Source organism: Debaryomyces fabryi, assembly GCF_001447935.2.
Source record: "Debaryomyces fabryi strain CBS 789 chromosome Unknown contig00016, whole genome shotgun sequence".
In the NCBI taxonomy this organism is placed as follows: Eukaryota; Fungi; Ascomycota; class Pichiomycetes; order Serinales; family Debaryomycetaceae; genus Debaryomyces; species Debaryomyces fabryi.
The window spans coordinates 80,169-99,613 of NW_015385442.1; the positions used below are offsets into that span (position 1 = coordinate 80,169).

Consider the following 19,445-nt stretch of genomic DNA (forward strand, 5'->3'; position numbering starts at 1 on the left):
TTGTACCGCGATATTTATTGTCAACAACAAAAATACTCTCTGTAACATTATAAACATTATATTTAACATCATCGAAGTTAATAATGAGTACATCTTTCAATGGCAATACTTTTGGTGGTAACAATGTTAGAGAGAATTCTAATACGTTACTTGTAGAGTTGGCTGACTTATTGAATATTAAGGAAATTGATGATACAACTTTGCAAGTGTGCATTAAACTTATTGATCAAGGTATTGATCCGCAACAGTTGGCTAACTATATATTGAAAATTAATAATGAAACTCGTTCGGTATTAACTTAAGTATTATTAAAGGTGAATATATTAATTATGTGAACTTTTAAATAATTCTATATGAATGTTGAAATAGCATTATGCAAAACCACCCTTTCTTTTCTTCTTCTTTACCTTACGCTGACTACCATTGGCTTGAGATGACATGAATCGTTTTTGAGAATGCTGCGATGGTAATCTAGAAGAAGATGGTATGAGCTGTGAAGATTTACCTTCCTGAGAATATCGGGCAGATTCCTGACTTGGTCCATCTGATGACGGGATGGATTGAATTTCAGTAGATTGTGATAATGGTGATTTATATCCACCAGATGCTGGATTTGTTTGTGTTAAAGCTTTATGACGGAGTTGTGATACATGATTAGGTACTTTGGAATGGTTCTTTGGGGTCGACCTACTCTGCGAGGCCACTCTAATAGAGGGCATTGATGACGTTATTATATCGGGTATGGTAACTTGAGAATCGAAGTTATCTATTCTAGTAGGAGCCTCAAGATTTTCGCCATAGTTTTCATTGTCCCAATCATTAAAAATAGATAAGACTTGAGCTGAAGCATTTTTCACATTCAAGTCTAATTTTTCCTGGTAGTACTTACCCAAGCCATTAGTCTTAGCTTTTACTAAACTAGCACCAATCAAAATAGATAATTTCTTTAAAATATTGGAATGGTTGTATCCTTGTAGAGTCTCATTACCATATGATTTCTTTAGAATACTTGAAATATCATTTACAGTGTATTGACTACCCTCAGTTTTGAGGTGCTCAGCGAATAGCTCTAATCGCCCCAAAAATGATTTACCGACCTTATTTGAAACATTGATATTCTTAGTTTCATAGAAACTACTCAATTGTTCGATCATAGAATCAAATTCTGTGATATCACTAATGGAAAGGGGAAGGTTACTTGAAATATCAGTTAATGACAAATAATAAGGATCATTGCTAAAAGAAATGTCGTCACCAGCTTTTAACTTGCTCCATACATCATTAAGTTGCATCGCACCTTCACCTAGTTTAAATGCATAATCTTGGACAAGTTTGATTTCCTCGTCACCTTTGGTAGCATTGGTATCACATTCCAAACTTTTCGTTATTAGCTTGAACTCCGATCTACTGAACTTTTTAAAATATGACAATTTATCTCTGCTCTTATAATCACGCTCGAAGTTACTTGATGATTCACAGCTTGAACTGTTATCTAGATTATCACTTCTTATCAGAGATTTATTTAGATATAGGTTTGCCGTTCCATTATAAAGATTTAAGGTTAATCCTAAATCTGTACTCAATTCAAACAAAGCCAATACCATATGCTGTGGAAATGAAGAATCTGTAGCGGTATGATCACTATCATCTTTAGCAGATGAATAAAACTGTTTATTTAACTCTGTCAAAAAAACTTGCCGTATCTGTCCCGTCTTATTATCCTTTTGATCACTTGATTTACGAATATAGTACGGATCCTTCAAACTATATGGCAATCCATCCTTAATCCCAAAGTTGTAAACTAATATTATTGGCCTTATTTGAGAATAAATGATGCATATAAACTTGGAACAGTCATCGTATTCACTTATTTGTAGTCTTAAAGATGGATCTTTATCATCGAGAAAGTGCTTCCATGACATCAATCTTCGTAATGGATTAGATACTTCAAACCAAATTAGCTCCTTTGAAGTCAAAATGAATGCGTACTTCATACTTGAAGGATTCTTATGAATATCTTGTATTCTTGACCAAGTGTCTGAGGTGATTAACTTCTGCGAACTCAATTCAGGCGTGAGTTCAAACTGAGTTAGAGAAGATCTCGAAATTACGAAAATATGGTTATAATCGTAAGCCCATATAATTCTTTTCCAATTAGATAATTCAGCTACATCATAGATAGTAGAGTTAACGTTCGGGTTTGAATCTGTTTCATCTGCGCCTGTTTTCGGTTTTGAATCAAGCCTTTTTAGTTTTGTTAATGCTTCCTTTTTCGAGTTGATATTCCAAATACCAAAATTTCCCTTTACATCAACTACTCCGAACTGAGTACTAATCCATGGATTGAACGCTACGTCCGCAAAATTGAATCCCATTATATCAGGTGTTTGAAGTTCACCAAGAATATCCAATTCGATATGCGAGTTATAATGCTGTGACTTTCCTTTAAAACAGTTTAAAATGTAAATCTTTGAATCAGACCGGATTATCAAATACGGTGGAATATAATCAAAACCCTCTTTTAGCTTGCAATGCTCAATTTGCTTTATGGGCTCGGATAGTGATACCTGAAATGGATCAGTAAGTAACGGTATTAATGCGTTCACATCAACGCTTTCCTTTTTATTATTTAGGAGCTCTTTTACTTCGTATTTTAGTATAGATATATTGAGAATAGTCCCTGTTTCTCCTGTCACATAGGCTATCGCTTTACTGGAAGTTAAACCGCTTCTCGATCGTATATCAAATATTGTGAACATTTGACCGAACGTGGGATCATATGCAATGGTCGAAGTTAACGAGTTTGACTCTATCAAGTAAGATTTCAATATTTCTTCGGGAACGTATACGTTACTATCAGAATACATTTTTCGTTTGGGTTGATGTGGCTGATTAGCAACGGCATTTTGTAAGTTATTATACACTTTTGCATTCAAGTCAAATGAAGAAGTCTGATCATTAACAAGGACTATATTCGACTTTCCTACTTTGTTGAGTGTTATGCCTTGGTTCCTTATTCTAGGAAATTCTAAACGGGGGAGCCGCTTGTATGTGCTAGAGTTAGGATTTTCACTACTCACAACAATACCATTTCCGTTGACCCCATAACTTAGTTGAACACCTAAGCCTTCTTTACTGGGCCACATTCACAGTATCTTATCACTGCCGAGTCGTCAATATCTAGAAATCAATCCTTTAGATTTAGCTATTATGAACTTATATGGAACTATATCAAGACGATCAAATCTAAATAAAAAAAAATATAGATACATGCAGGCGAGATCATTATGACACAAAATCCAGAATCATACAACTGTTAACAAATCTCGAAGCCAGAACTGTTAAATATAGTGAAGTAAGATCGGACGATGAAGGTTTCAATTACGGCTATATTAGTATCGTTTGTAATACTTTTCACTTTAAGTAAGGCGGAGACGAAATTCGATCTTTATGCAGCTGAAGAACCTGTAAATGATGAAATTAATACAGTATCTGGTCAGTATAGTCAATTATCTAATGACTCGTTATTATGGGGCCCATATAGATCATCTTTATATTTTGGAATTAGACCAAGAATACCAAGGTCTTTATTATCAGGGTTGATGTGGTTCAATGTAGATAGCTACGATGCAATTGGTAATCTCAGACATGTGTATGAACAAGGAGATAATATGAAGAAAGCAAACTGGGTATCTTATGATCCAAGAACTGGAGGTAGGCTCGTTGTATCAGATCAGGATTGCCATATTGACGTGATAATCGATTTTGTTAAAAGTGAAGATGGGAAGTCTTGGGGAACAAAAATTAAAGGTATTCCTCATGCGGGCTATGAGAAAGTGAAAACTTCTTTTGTATGGTACTCGGGATTGGAGGGTGAAGGTGAAGGGAAAGATGAGTATGGAAATAAAGTCCCAGAAAGAAACGGATACTTAAATTTGGACAATAAGAAGAATGTTGTAGGATATGACGAAAATGTTAAATTGAGTGGTATTTCTGAAGAACTAGGGTTCTTTGAATTAGAAATAAGCAAGGGGCCAAAATCCAACAAGCACCCTACTGATGCAAAATTACTTGATCCTGAATTAGATACATCTAAATCACATCATTACAGTCTAACTGTTCCTGATGATCATGTTTGGAAAGCTCGTGATATATTCATGACTATGTTGATGGAATCAGTTAAAGAGCTTACTGAAAAATATGGAGATATACAAGACTTCCCTCCAGAACAAGCATTTATAATCAGAGATTTACAAAATTTTGAAGGTAACTTACATTTTGTGCAAAATGTTTTCGAAGGTAAATGTGAATTTGATATTATATTCACTAATGCTCTTACTCCAGAACATGATAGAATAACTTTCGATAATATAAAAACGAAGGCAGATAAAGCTATAAAAGCCTTCGATAAAAAGTTTAGACAATCTTTCCTGTTGAAAGCTCCTTACAACAAAGATAAAACGCATGATGTGTTCGCAAAAGAAATATTGTCAGGCTTATTAGGGGGTCTCTCGTATTTCTATGGTGACCACTTAGTTGATAGAAATACAGTATTTGATGAGGACTCGTTTGAGTCATACCAATTGCAGGGATCATCTGAAGGACCCCATGAATTATTCACATTGGTCCCCTCTCGTCCTTTTTTTCCAAGAGGCTTTTATTGGGATGAAGGTTTTCATTTATTGCCATTATTGAGGTATGATTCAGACTTAGCCTTAGAAGTTGTTCAATCGTGGTTTAATTTGATTGATGATGATGGTTGGATTGCCCGTGAACAGATATTGGGCCCTGAGCTGAGATCCAAGGTACCTGAACAGTTTCAAGTACAAAGCCCTGAAATTGTCAACCCACCAACATTAATGCTTATATTCAGCGAATTACTAGAAAGTATTCAGAACCCTAGCACTTACGGAAATATCAATGAACCACAGCAAGTATTAGACTACGGTGATGGGAAATCCTTTGACAAGAAAGATCTTGGACTGATTATCATTAAGAATCCTGAAGTTATGACAGATTATGCTCAAAAAATTTACCCTAAATTAAAGACTCATTTTGACTGGTTCCGTAGAACCCAACAAGGATATATCGAAGAATTTGACAGAGGTACGAATAAGGAAGGCTATAGATGGAGAGGACGTACATTGACGCATTGTCTCGCTAGTGGATTAGACGACTATCCAAGAGTTATCCCGGCTGATATTGCTGAATTGAACGTTGATTTGCTTTCCTGGGTGGGTGTTATGACGAGATCAATGAAGTCCATTGCTAGGTTCTTGAATTATGAGGAAGATTTTGAGAAGTATCAGAAAATTGAGAAAGACATCGTTGAAAACTTGGATAACTTACACTGGTCTGATTCTGAAAAGACGTATTGCGATTTATCAGTGGATGATAATGATGAAAATAAGCATATTTGCCATAAGGGATATATATCGTTATTCCCATTCTTAACAAAATTGACTCCAGTTGATGATGTTGCAAAAATTGAACAATTCGTTGACCTTATTTCGGATCCTGAAGAATTGTGGTCTGATTATGGTATTAGATCATTATCAAAGTCAAATGAATTCTACGGAACGGAAGAAAACTACTGGAGGTCTCCAATATGGATTCACATAAACAGTTTAATCTTAGAAAGTTTGCAGCACTACAGTAGAAATTCTACTCCTCTTATGTCTAAGGATTTGAAACAGAAAATAAGTGAAACGTACAAGAATTTGAGAACAAATGTAGTTAACAACATTATAAAACAATGGAAGAGGACTGGTTTTGTATGGGAACAATATGATGACAAAACCGGAAAGGCAAAGGGCGCAAAGAATTTCCTTGGTTGGACTTCTACTGTTCTCATAATCATGAACATGGATGAAACAATCTAAAATAAAAATATAGAATAAACATACATAGATCATTACAACCTTGTTGATAAAAATATTTCTATTGTATTCAGTAATACATTCCAATTGCATTATGAAAGGAGTTTTTTCAAATAAGGTTTCTGGGATATAAAATGGAATGCAATCATGTAGAATATTCAAGTTAGTACGTACGGAAAAAAAATCAAAGATAATGATTACCCCAGAAAGACGCGCATAAAATCTATCTTGAATTTTGCGTTGACGTTCACCTCAATATCTTTGTTCACTATAAAGGTAAGCTTGTAACTAAAGTTCCTATCTCTAATATTCCCAATATCAAATTTAGACATATTTATATTTTACAAATAGACCATAGTTCATACACTTATTTAGAGTTCATGAATTGAAACTTCAGAAGTTTTGTTTTGCTTATATCCGTATTATGCATCTATCAGGAAATAACTTTAAGCTTATTTCTGATGATGATTAATTTGACCATAAGTAAACACCATACAGATACTGATCATCAGCTGATGGTAAACGGTGGGTGTTAAAGTGTATATCGATTTATGACTACTGCGGCATACCAATATGAACAAGTCTATGATTTCATTATAATTATTTTCAGCCTAAGAAAACACAATTCAGCAGTAGGTATACTTTACAGCATATATAATATATATCATAACCAGAGGCCTTAGGTAATTCACATATTCCTGGCGGAGATAACAGTCTCGCTTGGAAAATTCTGCAGTAAAGCGAATAGATCATGGCTGGACTTAGTAATACAAGTACCGAGGGATTTCATATTTAAAGTTGGGAATTTATTCAACTACCAACTATTATTCCTTTTGAAAAAGTATTATATATAATGCCAGCAACAGAAATAAGACCATTGAAAAACACTGATTTGTTCAAATCAATAAAAGTAGGCGATCATACTTTGTCAAATAAGGTTGTCTATGCTCCCACTACCAGATTCAGGGCATTGGATGATCATACTCCTTCGGACTTGGAATTTGAGTACTATTCAAAGAGATCTCAGTATCCTGGTTCATTGTTGATTACTGAAGCAACTTTTGTGTCTGAACAAGCAGGCTTATACTCTAATGTTCCTGGAATTTGGAATGCTAAGCACGTTGAAGCTTGGAAAAAAATAACTGATGAAGTTCATAAAAATGGCTCGTATATTGCGTGTCAATTTTGGTATTTGGGTAGAGTTGGTGATCCAAGATTATTGAAGAAACGTGGATTAGATTTTGTTTCATCGTCTGCCAATTATCATGATAAAGCATCCAAAAAGCTTGCAGAGTCGGTTGGTAATCCTCTTAGAGCCTTGACAGAAGACGAAGTGCATGATCTTGTATTCAAGACATATGCTAACGCGGCTAGAAATGCATTGGCTGCTGGCTTTGACTATATTGAACTCCATGGTGCTCATGGTTACTTAATTGATCAATTTCTTCAGCCATCAGCAAATAGCAGAAATGACAAATACGGTGGAAGTATTGAGAAAAGAGCAAGGTTTGTGTTGGACTTGATTGATCATTTAAGTTCTATTGTTGGCGCACATAGACTAGCAATTAGGCTTTCTCCGTGGGCTAAATTCCAAGGTATTAAGAGTGAAGAAGATACAGTACATCCTATCACAACATTCAGTTATCTCTTACATGAATTACAACACAGAGCTAACGAAGGCAAGGAACTAGCATATATATCTATTGTGGAGCCTCGTGTTCAAGGTACTGTTAGTGTAGGTGAAGACCAACAAAAGGGAAATAATGACTTTGTCGGTCAAATTTGGAAAGGTATTATTTTGAAGAGTGGTAATTATACTTATGATGCTCCCAATTTCAAAACTTTATTGCAAGATATCAGTGACGGTCGTACTTTAGTTGGATTTTCAAGATACTACACTTCTAACCCTGATTTAGTTAAAAGACTTTATGAAGGATGGGATTTAGTTCCTTATGACAGACCTACTTTTTATACCAAAAACAACTGGCACTACAATTCATTCCCCAACTATGATGAAGAAGACAAATCCATTAAGGAAGAAGAGGAAAAGAGAGTTGCTAATGATATTGGATTACTTAAAGCTCACTTATAATACTTATCGATATTCTATTGCATTTTGAGCGCGATTTATTGCAACCGTTTTTTCTGTTATAAATATTATAAACGATCTATAGACTATTTCAATTACACATTTTAGGTTAGACAATATAAATAAGATTAGTAGGAGTATACTATGGGACCTAAAAAAGAAAATAATCCCTTAATAAAAGGTCAAGAAGCCGAGGATTTGGTAAAAAATTACCTCAAAGAACAGTATCGGCCATATTCAGTTTCAGATTTGATATTGAACCTACACAACAAGATAAATAAGGTCACCATGATTAAATGTTTAGAATCATTAGTTTCTCAGAATGAAATAATCTCCAAGACATACGGGAAAATGGTCTTTTATGTGTATAAAGAGGAAGAAATTGATGGGGATTTAGAGGCAGAAATCAATGTTGAAACGATAAACAAAATTAAAGAAGAGGTCGAAGATCTAAGCAAAAAAGTGAAGGAATTACAGGCTGGTATGTATCGTAATGATGTTGTCATATTTTCAATTACTAACTGCTATACAAGATTATGCCGAACTCACTAAGTCGCCTACAAACGAAGAAGCAGTATTACAAACCAAGGAATTAGAAAAAGAACTAATTCTATTAGAAAGCAAGCTTGCTTCCATAAAAAGTGAAGGAAATAAAAGGTTGTCTAAAAAGGAGATAGATAAATGCAAAAATTATAATAAAGAACTTGAACGTATTTTCCGACAAAGGAAGAAATTGGTATGTAGAGATGAAATTTAATTATTCGACATTACTAACATCCTTAGGTCAACGACTTTCTTGGCATGGTCAGAGAAGGAGTAGAAAATTATTCCGCTGTTTTAGTATGTATGAATGCGTTGTATTTTATGTGACGAAACTAACTATTATAGGACGAAATTGGAATTGACTTAGACCATCATAAAGAATTGTCTAATATTTTTACGTAGAAGAATAAGTTACTTATGGAAACACTAGTAGTTTGCTAATTAATATATATCTTAAAACACATCTTGATCAACCTAATAGTAGTTTGTGTTACATTTTTTAAGTACATAATCTTATCGCAATTGGGATCTTATATATTTGTAATAAAGAATTTCAACCTAGTAATTATGGGATATCTAGAATATATAAAGGATAGTGGAATATCCAAGGAGAAGATAGATAATTTGATTTTGAATTATTTTATCGTGGAAGGATATCAAGAAGCTGCTATTAGTTTTGCAAAGGAAATCAACATAGAACTCAAAAATGAAAGGATAAAATCCCATTCACCTTCACTGAACCCATTTATCAAGCAATTAGGCTCAATGAGTTCAATGAAAAATGCAGATTTTGCTGAAGTAGCTCTGGATTACTTCGAGAAGAATGATAGTTTTGATTCGAATGTTACCCCACACAGTCATCACCATCCTATAGTTAAACCCAAAATAATTTCGGATTATTCAACTATAAACCAACGTAAAGAAATCAAATTATTGATCTTAAAAGGATCTATTACAGATGCAATCCAAAAGATTAGTGAATATTTCCCAACTATCCTTGATTCGAATAACCTCTTACATTTTAAATTATTGCGATTAAATTTGATCGAAATGATCAGAAATCACAAGTTGACTAATGGAAATATTCCTGATATAGCCTTAGAGAGAAAGTTCTTAGATGATATTCTAACTTTCGTTAGGGAGAACTTGATAAACAAGGTAACACATTCAAGTAAATTATTAAAAGAACTAGAGATAACCATGAGTTTGCTATGCTTCAATTTTGATGCCGATAAAAGTATTGAAGAGCAGAATGATTTACCTGAAGAACTAAGATCCTTGTTTAATTTGTCATTAAGAAACCAATGTTATAGATTGGTAAATAAAGCTATCTTGAATTTATATTATAATGAAGAAACGATCGAAGAAAATGGTAATGTTAACGGAAATGTCAATAGAAATAATCAAGGGCTTTATAACGGAGAAATTGAAAATAACAAATTGTATAAGGGCCCAAAACATTTAGAATTCAATTTGATGGACTTTGATAAGCTTGATGCGGAAGAAAAGGATATTGAAATGATCGATGACGATACTAGTGAAGGACTCTACGACTATGATTTGAAATATGATGAGAATATAGCACATATAAGTGCTAATAATCAACCTCAAGACTACAGTGTCAACAATGATGACAATTTACAAGACGAATTACAGGACTTGTCATTAGAATCTAAATTGGAAAGGATTATCAAACTTTGGACGATTGCCGAGCAAAGGTTAGTAGATCTAAATTTCCGTAAATCTAAACAGTATGAATTTACGGATGGAAATTTGTAATTTATGTACTAGAGCTAAATATTCCTAATAAATGATTATACAATCAATGACATTGCCAGTCTCAATATTACATTTGCTGAGATAGCATAAATCTTGCTTGTGGTCAACTTCTTTATCATATTTATTGAATAGGAGAACATCCCTGTCTCTGTACTCTTTATCGTGAAATTCTTTATATATCTTCGAGTTTTCAAAAAGTTGTAAGATTTTGCGTCTCAAGTGAATTACGGTGGAACCAAATTCTGGGTTTTCATTCATTTCGAAGTCTTCGGGACTGAATTCAAAATGATATCTTATAAATTTCTTCAATTTAAATAAACTGGACCCTAGCTGATTTAACTCGTTCCATTTTAGGATATTATATTTACTATGCTGCTTCAAAGAGTAGTATTTCTCAAGTTGATCCAAGCTTTTAGCGTCAATTACATTCAACCGGAAATAAACATGAGCGCAGTGTATTGGTACTTCTGTAAATATGTCTTTGGCATGATATTCCCATAAGTTCAAGTAAATTCCACTCCAATATATCGTTTCATAAGTCAATACAATTAAAAAAAGTACGATTAACGTCTCAGTAATAAATTTGCTTGTAGGTGTCAGTATTAAATTCGAAGTAAACGAGTATGATTCCAAAAATTCAGTCAAAGATCTCTCAATAAGATCCCATGCGACTGATATGCTCATATTTCCTTTATCTACTCATCAATTGATTAAATAGTCTTAAAACCCAGATCGGCTAAGTCCCGATGATTGTAAAATCCCAACATCTTCAGCACCTGCATATAATAATCTATACGATAAACGATCTGCCTTCAGAAGTATACTTAATACACCGATCAATGGCATATTTTACAGAGGTTATTATTACTGCAAGGGTCTAACTGGAAGCTGCTAATTGAAATACGAATGCGCCAAAGACTTTTAATTTAATGCGCTAGCGAATGTGTTGTTATCGGAGATTGAAATAAGAAGGATAGGACATGCACGATACCTTTAAAGGGTAATTGATAAGGATTGAAAAAAAACCAAAAGGGTTCTTTCAGATTGAAAGACCCAGTGGAAATATTGTTATAGATGACTTATGCTGTCGTATACTGAAATTTTATTTAGGCTTTAATGGGGAAACTTATTGTGTTCTAGTATCTCATGTGAAATTGAATAGGAGGAGAATGCAGGGAATCGTATAGTACTATATTGTCAAGAAGGAACATATTGAACTATTGTTAATTCTTTCGATTTTCATGAATTGGCCAGAATAGTTCACCATCAGCTTAATTGAACCACTGCAGAATTGGGGATATAATGATTGTTTAGTCATTGCTTCCGTGAATATTACTGTTCTTGGAAAAACCCATGAACACAATCGTACATTTTAACCCATCCCTTGCGAACAATTGGCGATATCAAATGCATAGGGTTTATTTTTATCTATTAGCTTTGGACATATTAAGTAATTAGTTAAAAGCAGTAATTAGTTAAAAGCACTTTATGGGCTCGAATAACTGCTTTCGATAATCCTCCATGATTACCCCAAATGGGGTATATTTGAATTAAGGACTTGGTGTGATTAACACTACGATCCAATTTTGATATTGAATATAGAGTGAAAAGAAATGTATAAAAGAAGCGTATGTAAGGTACTATTGGCCATCAATTTTTAGCCCTCATATCAAGCACTATGAACTTTAAAAAATTGCTACGTTTATGCTTTATTCTACTTTTCGCTGATGTTGTTATTGGTGTACCATTAATTCCACTAAAGCCAAGTGAAGATGACTTTTACACCCCTCCGGAAGGATATGAGAATCATGATAACGGAGAAATCCTCAAGATGAGACCAACACCCCAAAAATTGAGAAGTCTTTTCTTGCCGATTAATATTAAGAATTCATGGCAAGTTCTAGTAAAGTCAAGCGATTCTTTTGGCAATGCGAGTGCAATTGTCACAACTATTATGGAACCATATAATGCTGATCCAAGCAAAGTTGTTTCGTACCAAGCTTTTGAGGATTCAGCAGCATTGGATTGTGCCCCGTCGTATGCATACTTATATCGTGCAAGTGCAGCTACTGCGAGTACTCAAATCGAAATGTACTTTATTCAAATTGCTTTAGACAGAGGTTGGTATGTAGTTTCTCCAGACTATGAAGGTCCTAAAGCCACATTTACGGCAGGGAAGCAATCTGGACACGCAACATTAGATAGTATTCGAGCTGCGCTTCTGTCATCAGGTACCACAGGAATCAATAAGGATGCTAAGATTGTCATGTGGGGGTATTCTGGCGGGACTGTTCCCTCAGCTTGGGCTTCCGTGTTACAGCCCACATATGCGAAAGACCTAAAATCCAACTTGATTGGTGCCGCAACGGGGGGACTTGTTACTAATGTCACTGGTACGGCAGAAGGAGTTGAAGGAACTTTTTTCGCTGGATTAACAATTAGTGCTATAACAGGATTGGCAAGTGAATACCCTGAACTTAAAGCATTAATTTCTGAACAACTTGTTTCAGCCAAAACGCTTCTGTATGAAAAAGGTGATAAGTTGTGCTTGGGACCCGCACTCTTCAATTATGCATTTCGAAGGATATTTTCCGGTCCTTCTAGATATGTAAAAGATGGGTGGGTTGTGTTGAGTCATCCAGTTGTTAAGAAGGTGATTAATGATAATACCTTAGCCTTGGAAAAAGGTGACCCAATGCCTGAAATCCCTATTTTTGTATTTCATGGAGCAAAGGATACACTTGTTCCATTTAAGGATGCACAACGAGTTTATGATAACTGGTGCGAAGAAGGAATTAAATCTTTTGAATTTGCTGTCGATAAATCAACTGGTCATATTACTGAGCTATTGGCAGGAACACCAGCAGCAATTGCATGGATAACTAAGATGTTTAATGGCGAAAAGCCAGTAAAAGGGTGTAGCAGAACTGAAAGACAATCCAATTTAGAATATCCAGGGTCTGATCGTTCGATTTTCGAATTCTTATCTGCCGCAGCTACAAGCATTCTCGGCTTTGAAATCGGACCTAATGCTGAAAATCTTGAACCTAATGGTGAGAACATCAAAATCTCGACTAAAGCAAAAAAGGATACAGGCGTTACCCTTGGTGAGGGTATAGAACACAGCGTGCACAGGTAACTCTGTTGGTAACTAGCCATTCCTACAAGTAGGTATCACCCATATATCTTCATAAAATTTATGGGTCTTAAGAGGAGGGTTTTAGATTTCAATTGTGCATCTACTAGATATTCTACCTTTTCTCTTTCAGAATACATGTGTTTCTGTTAGCTAATATTCCTCTTCCTCATCTTCATTATATAGATATTGCTAGAGTAAAACTCAACCCCCTTTTTCTATTCACATTGAAAATTTGTAACCAATTTTATGAAATTTTTGAGTGGTCGCTAATTCTAGTTCATGATTCAACTGAAGATACTGTGATTTTATAACAATGTATGTTTCTTGTTAACAACTACAACTGATAAGCACGCAAACCCCAAACAATCTTACGCGAAAAGGAAATTCGTATTCTGAACAATAAAATTTTCCCCACGTCTACTATCTGATAAATGGGGTCATTTAGCAGCGACAAAGTCAAGTAAAGTTGGTCTAACCAAGTTCAAGTAGGCAAATGTAAGCAGTTAAGATTTCTCTTCCTATCATTTATGAGCAAAACAGGTCATACTAAAGCGTCAAGTGTATTCTTGTCATACTATTTCCAACGAGAAGTGATAGCACATCACTAAATAGGAGTATTATCGAAACAATTAAAGAATATTCGATGCAGACACTTTTTATGCATGTACTAAATTAACTAAAAAGGGAATTTATTAGAAGCATGCTACATTTGGTTACAGAAATATACTTTTAATGCTGCTCACCATTTGACCTAAAAAAAGGGTCAATAGTTTCCTCATTTGCAACTTCTCCCGAATAGGAAATAAATTTTCTACAAAATCATAGGATAGTATTGAAAAGCAAAGGGGGAAATGATGGGAAAGAGATTAAACATTATATATATATCGTGTATATCGGAAACTACAGGAATGGGGCAGATAAATCCAAACTTGAGTTCATAATGAATTTGAAATCATTCTTTTTTATCTGCATAATTCTAGCATGTTTGGAATCAGTAATAGCTGGACCAATCAAGGTATTGACACCCAGTGAGGATGATTTCTATAGTCTACCAGATGGATATGAAGACAAGGAGCCAGGGACAATATTGAAGATTAGAAAACCACCCCAAAGACTCAGAAGTGTTTATTTCCCCATCCTGGTGAAAGATGCTTGGCAAGCATTGGTAAGAACAACAGACTCTAACGGAAACGCAACTGCCATAGTAACCACGATTATTGAGCCTTTCAATGCAGATCCTAGCAAGGTTGTTTCTTATCAAATTATGCAAGATTCTGCAAGCGTTAACTGTTCGCCCTCTTATTCGTTGTTATATGGTGCTTCAATGACTACAGTTTTCGCTCAAGTTGAAATGTACCTTATCGATGTGGCCTTGATGAAAGGATGGTACGTAGTTATCCCAGATTATGAGGGCCCAAAAGCAGCCTTTACTGCTGGAAAACAGTCCGGACAATCAACTTTAGACTCCATAAGAGCCACTTTAAAAACTACTAATGTCACAGGTATTAAAGAAGATGCTAAAGTTGCAATGTGGGGTTATTCTGGAGGTACAATTGCCACTGGTTGGGCCGCTGCTTTGCAACCAACATATGCTAAAGAATTAAAGTCTAACTTAATAGGTGCAGCCATGGGCGGCTTTGTAACTAATATTACATCCACAGCAGAAGGTGTGGATGGCACTCTTTTTGCTGGATTAACGGCAAGTGCTGTAACGGGTTTAACACAGGAATATCCTCAACTTCATTCTATGGTAGAAAAGTTATTAATTCCAAGCCAATATCTCAAGTTTTCTAAAGCTAAATCATTGTGCTTCATACCCTCTATAATAACATATGCTTTCCAACACATTTTCACTGGGCCCAAAAGATATGTCGACGAAGGTTGGGCATTATTCCTGGATCCAACTATTAAAAAAGTTATCGATGAGAATACTCTTGCTTTGAAAAAAGGAGATCCAGTTCCTGAAATTCCATTGTTTGTATTTCATGGAGAGTTGGATACGATTGTCGCATATAAAGATTCTGTGAGAGCGTATAATAACTGGTGTGATTGGGGTATTGATTCTTATGAATTTGCTATCGACGAAACAACAGGACATATTACTGAGTTTATCGAGGGAAGTCCGGCTGCCATAGCTTGGTTAACTAAAATGTTTAATGGTGAAAAGCCTGTAAAAGGCTGCAAAAGCACTAAAAGATTCACTAATCTCTTATACCCCGGTGCGAATACTTCTGTTGCAGATGTACTCTCTGGTTCAGTGAAAACCATTTTCGGTGAAAACTTTGGCCCAAATGCTGAAAATATTGGTAATGGCGGTAGAAATATGACTCATGTCAAAAGGTCTTTAGAAGAATTGGGAGTACCGTTAGATTTCGCCGAAGCGTCCATATAATATTTTATTATATTCTATTTTCAAATGATTTTCTTTCCTCAACATATTTATTTTCTCTAATTAAAAATACTAGAATACATTGCTCTTTCATTTCATATCGTATACCCTCTTCAGGGATGTAAAATCTCAATCAATATTTTGTATTGTGTTGAGAATGTCATTTGCAACTACTTCAGAACTTCAAAATTTAATAGCAGATCAGTTTAAACGCTTGACTTAAAGAAATAATCCTATTAAGGTATCCCAAAGCGGAGAGTTACTTGATGGTCTTTATTTTCAATACTTATCTATGTCTTTAATGTGAATTCATAATGTTGGAAATTTCTCAAGTTTTTATATTTTTGGTTGCAAAGCGGCAAAACAATCTTTAGCAACATATATTAAGAGTTTTTAAAAAACAAAGGATTTTATCAAATAAACCAATACCAATGACACAGAAACCAAATATATCCACGTTTGATATCAGGAAACTTTCATTATTCAAGAATGAAAAGAGAAAAGAAGACAACTGCACAAATGGTATGCCCCCTAGCCAGTGGTTTCACTTTCCTCAAAGATCTGATATTACTATAAATTTTTTTAAATATCTGACTGATGAAAGTAGTTTTCATATTTCTATCATTTGGAAAGGGAATGTTTTAGTAAGTCCATAACCATATACTTTTGAAATAGAGTTATATTAACGAGTTTAGGATCAGACATATTGGAACCAAGGTTCCAATAATTTTATCTCATCTATTGGAAAGTACCCATCATTAGGGTTCAAAATTGTAACTCCAAAAGGTGAGTTGGTAAAGAGATTTCAAGTAAGCTTTAATACCAAGGATTTATATGATAGGTGTTGCAAATGTGTGCAAGAGAAATTGAACGTGGTTTTGAACCAAATGGATGCAACGGAAATCAATGGAAATTCACAAATTATAGATAATCCAAGTCAGAAAATGGTAGGTATCTTACAAACCCCTCAAAATCCTTTTAAATCCTGGGAAAATATTGCAAACAACCAAGAATTCTATTCGCCATCACAAGCTTTATGCAGACCACAATATACTCTTCCTCTGAAGCAGAATGCTTCTTTTTCACAATTAGAAGAGTCTACAAAATTGTCAAATATAACTTTAGAACAACGAAAACAGATTCAATTAAATCCATCTCAGCAGGTACGAGAAGTGAGTCAATTAGCCAACAATTATTTTTTACCTCATTTTCATCAGCCTGAAGCTTGTTGTCCCCAGTATCAACAGCCTTACACATATTTGCACACAGGGACACATCAGGACATATATAACGGTAGTAGACTTGCTCCAAAAGGGGGCATGCCTCTAGAATCGACAAATATGGATTATAATCGAGACATGATTTCCCATTCTAATACTCAAGCTATGATATCAGTAGATCGGAATAACCAAATACTACCTAATCACATCGGCAAACAAAATGATATTATGAATGAGCCCGATGACAACAGTATGCAGCCCAAAAATCAAGCAGTAGAGAAGAACCGAATCTCTGTATGCGAGAGACCTGTAAATAAGAACAAATCGATAAAAGAAGAAGAAGTGCTGCCGATGAAGATAGGAAATAAATTTGTCCTTCCGAAATCATCGACCAATGGTGTTCAGAAATCCTCAAGAAAGCAGAAGCCTAAAAAAAAGTATGATTTACTTAAAATGAAGGATGCTGAACTAAAAATATTGGTCAGCCAGAAGCTAAAAGATGAAGAATTCGTAAAATTTGTTGAAAGGCTAGACAAAATAGTTTCGCAGCCATAAATATTCTATATAATTAGTCTATAAAATCTAAATCAACAGGAATATCACCATAAGTTTTAACCCATTTCTTAACTATTAAACCATCGCTTAATTCAACTTCTTTAGAAGTGAGTCTGTAACCAAAAACATATGGAAGTAATCTGAACATGACAATCCAATATGAAACGCAAACTCCTAAGCACAATATTGCAACTACAGCATAAGATGGCCAATTTTCCAAGCCTTTAGGATTAGGGCTCTTCGATGAAGTAAAGGGTGATATGGTTAAATATAATGTAATTAATAATAGGAATACAGTTCCCATAAGACTGGCTCTAATAGGAGCCCGCAACTCTGGAGATCTCTTTCGGATTATAAATATACCAAATGCAGTTAAGCCGAGAAAAACTTGATTTGGATAGCCTTCTAATGCGATAATATAATTGTAAAGGTCACCTTTGGGAGCTAAAATTACTAAAGTTGTTAACGTGCAACTGAGTACTAATGTTGGAAGAGGAGCTCCAAACGGCCAATTCGAAGCCATAAAATTAGAACATGGGAGAAACCCTTCACGGAATACCTCCTGACTTACTCTTGAGATTGTATAGAGAACAACAAATATGTTTCCACTAGCACATAGAGCAACAGAGAGAGTTAGAAATTGCTTTCCAACTTTATGTCCAAAAACTTTTTCAAATAGTAAAGAGCCAATCAATTGACCACTATTTACAATTTCATCATGCGGTATTACCACTATATATGCTAAATTGGTAAGCATATATGCAACTGTAACAATTATTAACGATACAGGACCAGCTATCTTGAACGTACGTATTGGGTCTTTGACTTCATTGGAAACTGTATGAGCCGAATTCCAACCGGAGAATGAGAAACTGGCCTTAATAATTGCACCAGCGAACGTCGATGAAGTCATTGGTGTCTTCGTCTTAAAGAAGTCGTCCCAATGTAAGTTCGAATGTATATGACTTATGCTAGATGGCATGAGTACCAGATAAAGGCCAGTTAGAACCATAATCAACAATAACAACAACTTAAGAGCACCAATTATATTTTGTGCTCTTACACCATGACTATAGCTTATACCATGAATGGCTGCAGCAAAATAAACACAAAGTAGACCTGTGAGTCTAGTATGGAATTCATCAGCTTTGATACCAATTGAATGCAAAAAGTATTCCCCAAACACTAAAGCATTCAGCATATTAAACCCAAACATAATGGAATAGATCAGAAACACAACACACGCCAACATATAGGGCTTTTCATATATAAATTCCAAAAAAACTTTAGTCCCTCCACTTCTAGGCACCAATGACCCCAATTCTAAATAAACATATAACCCACTAAACGATAATGCAGCTGCAAGGAACCATGCAAGAAAAAACAAAAATGGTGAACCTCCTACATCTTGGTATATACCTGAAGAAGTAGCAAATATCCCCGACCCAACTATTCGTGAGACAAAAAGAACAATTGTCGAAAATAATCCTAGATGTCTCCCTTGCGGTACTTCCTCTAGTTCTCGTAATTGGGATGCCCTTCCTCTCAGATCTGGTCCTCCTTGAGAGTCCGATGACAACTGTCGGTACGCAACATTAGGTGAAGTACTCGAATCGGTGCCATCTAGTGTCTGTGATAATATCGGCATCCGTACTTCTTTGAAATATAGGCAAGAAGGATATGGTCCTCCGCAAAAAGAAAACTGAGGCAGCAGGAAGTTGTCTCAAGTGCTTTTATTGATAACGCGACGTTGAGCCACTATTATCATAAAAGTCGGGTAATGCTAAATCTATCTATACTATCATAAGAGTTCCTTATCTAACAATCATATTACAGTACCTAAAATCTATAT

General features: G+C 35.0%; 11 protein-coding genes across 11 annotated transcripts; 8 read left to right on the top strand and 3 right to left on the bottom strand.

Annotated features, from left to right (window-relative positions):
* Nucleotides 1-83: 83 nt before the first annotated feature.
* Nucleotides 84-302, top strand: AC631_01262 (uncharacterized protein; the record flags this gene model as incomplete). Its single annotated transcript, XM_015610092.1, has 1 exon — nt 84-302. One exon carries the CDS (start codon nt 84-86, stop codon nt 300-302), a length of 219 nt encoding a protein of 72 aa, XP_015469109.1.
* A 69-nt stretch (nt 303-371) lies between these two features.
* Nucleotides 372-3,146, bottom strand: AC631_01263 (uncharacterized protein; the record flags this gene model as incomplete). The annotated part of the gene is made up of 1 exon (XM_015610093.1): nt 372-3,146. One exon carries the CDS (start codon nt 3,144-3,146, stop codon nt 372-374), a length of 2,775 nt encoding a protein of 924 aa, XP_015469110.1.
* A 222-nt stretch (nt 3,147-3,368) lies between these two features.
* CWH41 (Cwh41p) lies at nt 3,369-5,882 on the top strand (the record flags this gene model as incomplete). Its single annotated transcript, XM_015610094.1, has 1 exon — nt 3,369-5,882. One exon carries the CDS (start codon nt 3,369-3,371, stop codon nt 5,880-5,882), a length of 2,514 nt encoding a protein of 837 aa, XP_015469111.1.
* Nucleotides 5,883-6,732: 850 nt separating this feature from the next.
* AC631_01265 (alkene reductase) lies at nt 6,733-7,971 on the top strand (the record flags this gene model as incomplete). The annotated part of the gene is made up of 1 exon (XM_015610095.1): nt 6,733-7,971. The coding sequence occupies one exon, from the start codon at nt 6,733-6,735 to the stop codon at nt 7,969-7,971; it is 1,239 nt and encodes a 412-aa protein (XP_015469112.1).
* A 141-nt stretch (nt 7,972-8,112) lies between these two features.
* AC631_01266 (uncharacterized protein) lies at nt 8,113-8,725 on the top strand (the record flags this gene model as incomplete). The annotated part of the gene is made up of 2 exons (XM_015610096.1): nt 8,113-8,449; nt 8,502-8,725. The coding sequence occupies 2 exons, from the start codon at nt 8,113-8,115 to the stop codon at nt 8,723-8,725; spliced, it is 561 nt and encodes a 186-aa protein (XP_015469113.1).
* Nucleotides 8,726-9,078: 353 nt separating this feature from the next.
* On the top strand, nt 9,079-10,290 carry AC631_01267 (glucose-induced degradation complex subunit; the record flags this gene model as incomplete). Its single annotated transcript, XM_015610097.1, has 1 exon — nt 9,079-10,290. One exon carries the CDS (start codon nt 9,079-9,081, stop codon nt 10,288-10,290), a length of 1,212 nt encoding a protein of 403 aa, XP_015469114.1.
* A 24-nt stretch (nt 10,291-10,314) lies between these two features.
* On the bottom strand, nt 10,315-10,974 carry AC631_01268 (uncharacterized protein; the record flags this gene model as incomplete). The annotated part of the gene is made up of 1 exon (XM_015610098.1): nt 10,315-10,974. One exon carries the CDS (start codon nt 10,972-10,974, stop codon nt 10,315-10,317), a length of 660 nt encoding a protein of 219 aa, XP_015469115.1.
* A 994-nt stretch (nt 10,975-11,968) lies between these two features.
* On the top strand, nt 11,969-13,429 carry AC631_01269 (lipase family protein; the record flags this gene model as incomplete). The annotated part of the gene is made up of 1 exon (XM_015610099.1): nt 11,969-13,429. One exon carries the CDS (start codon nt 11,969-11,971, stop codon nt 13,427-13,429), a length of 1,461 nt encoding a protein of 486 aa, XP_015469116.1.
* Nucleotides 13,430-14,369: 940 nt separating this feature from the next.
* AC631_01270 (uncharacterized protein) lies at nt 14,370-15,821 on the top strand (the record flags this gene model as incomplete). The annotated part of the gene is made up of 1 exon (XM_015610100.1): nt 14,370-15,821. The coding sequence occupies one exon, from the start codon at nt 14,370-14,372 to the stop codon at nt 15,819-15,821; it is 1,452 nt and encodes a 483-aa protein (XP_015469117.1).
* Nucleotides 15,822-16,705: 884 nt separating this feature from the next.
* AC631_01271 (uncharacterized protein) lies at nt 16,706-17,593 on the top strand (the record flags this gene model as incomplete). The annotated part of the gene is made up of 1 exon (XM_015610101.1): nt 16,706-17,593. The coding sequence occupies one exon, from the start codon at nt 16,706-16,708 to the stop codon at nt 17,591-17,593; it is 888 nt and encodes a 295-aa protein (XP_015469118.1).
* Nucleotides 17,594-17,606: 13 nt separating this feature from the next.
* Nucleotides 17,607-19,241, bottom strand: AC631_01272 (uncharacterized protein; the record flags this gene model as incomplete). The annotated part of the gene is made up of 1 exon (XM_015610102.1): nt 17,607-19,241. The coding sequence occupies one exon, from the start codon at nt 19,239-19,241 to the stop codon at nt 17,607-17,609; it is 1,635 nt and encodes a 544-aa protein (XP_015469119.1).
* Nucleotides 19,242-19,445: the final 204 nt, after the last annotated feature.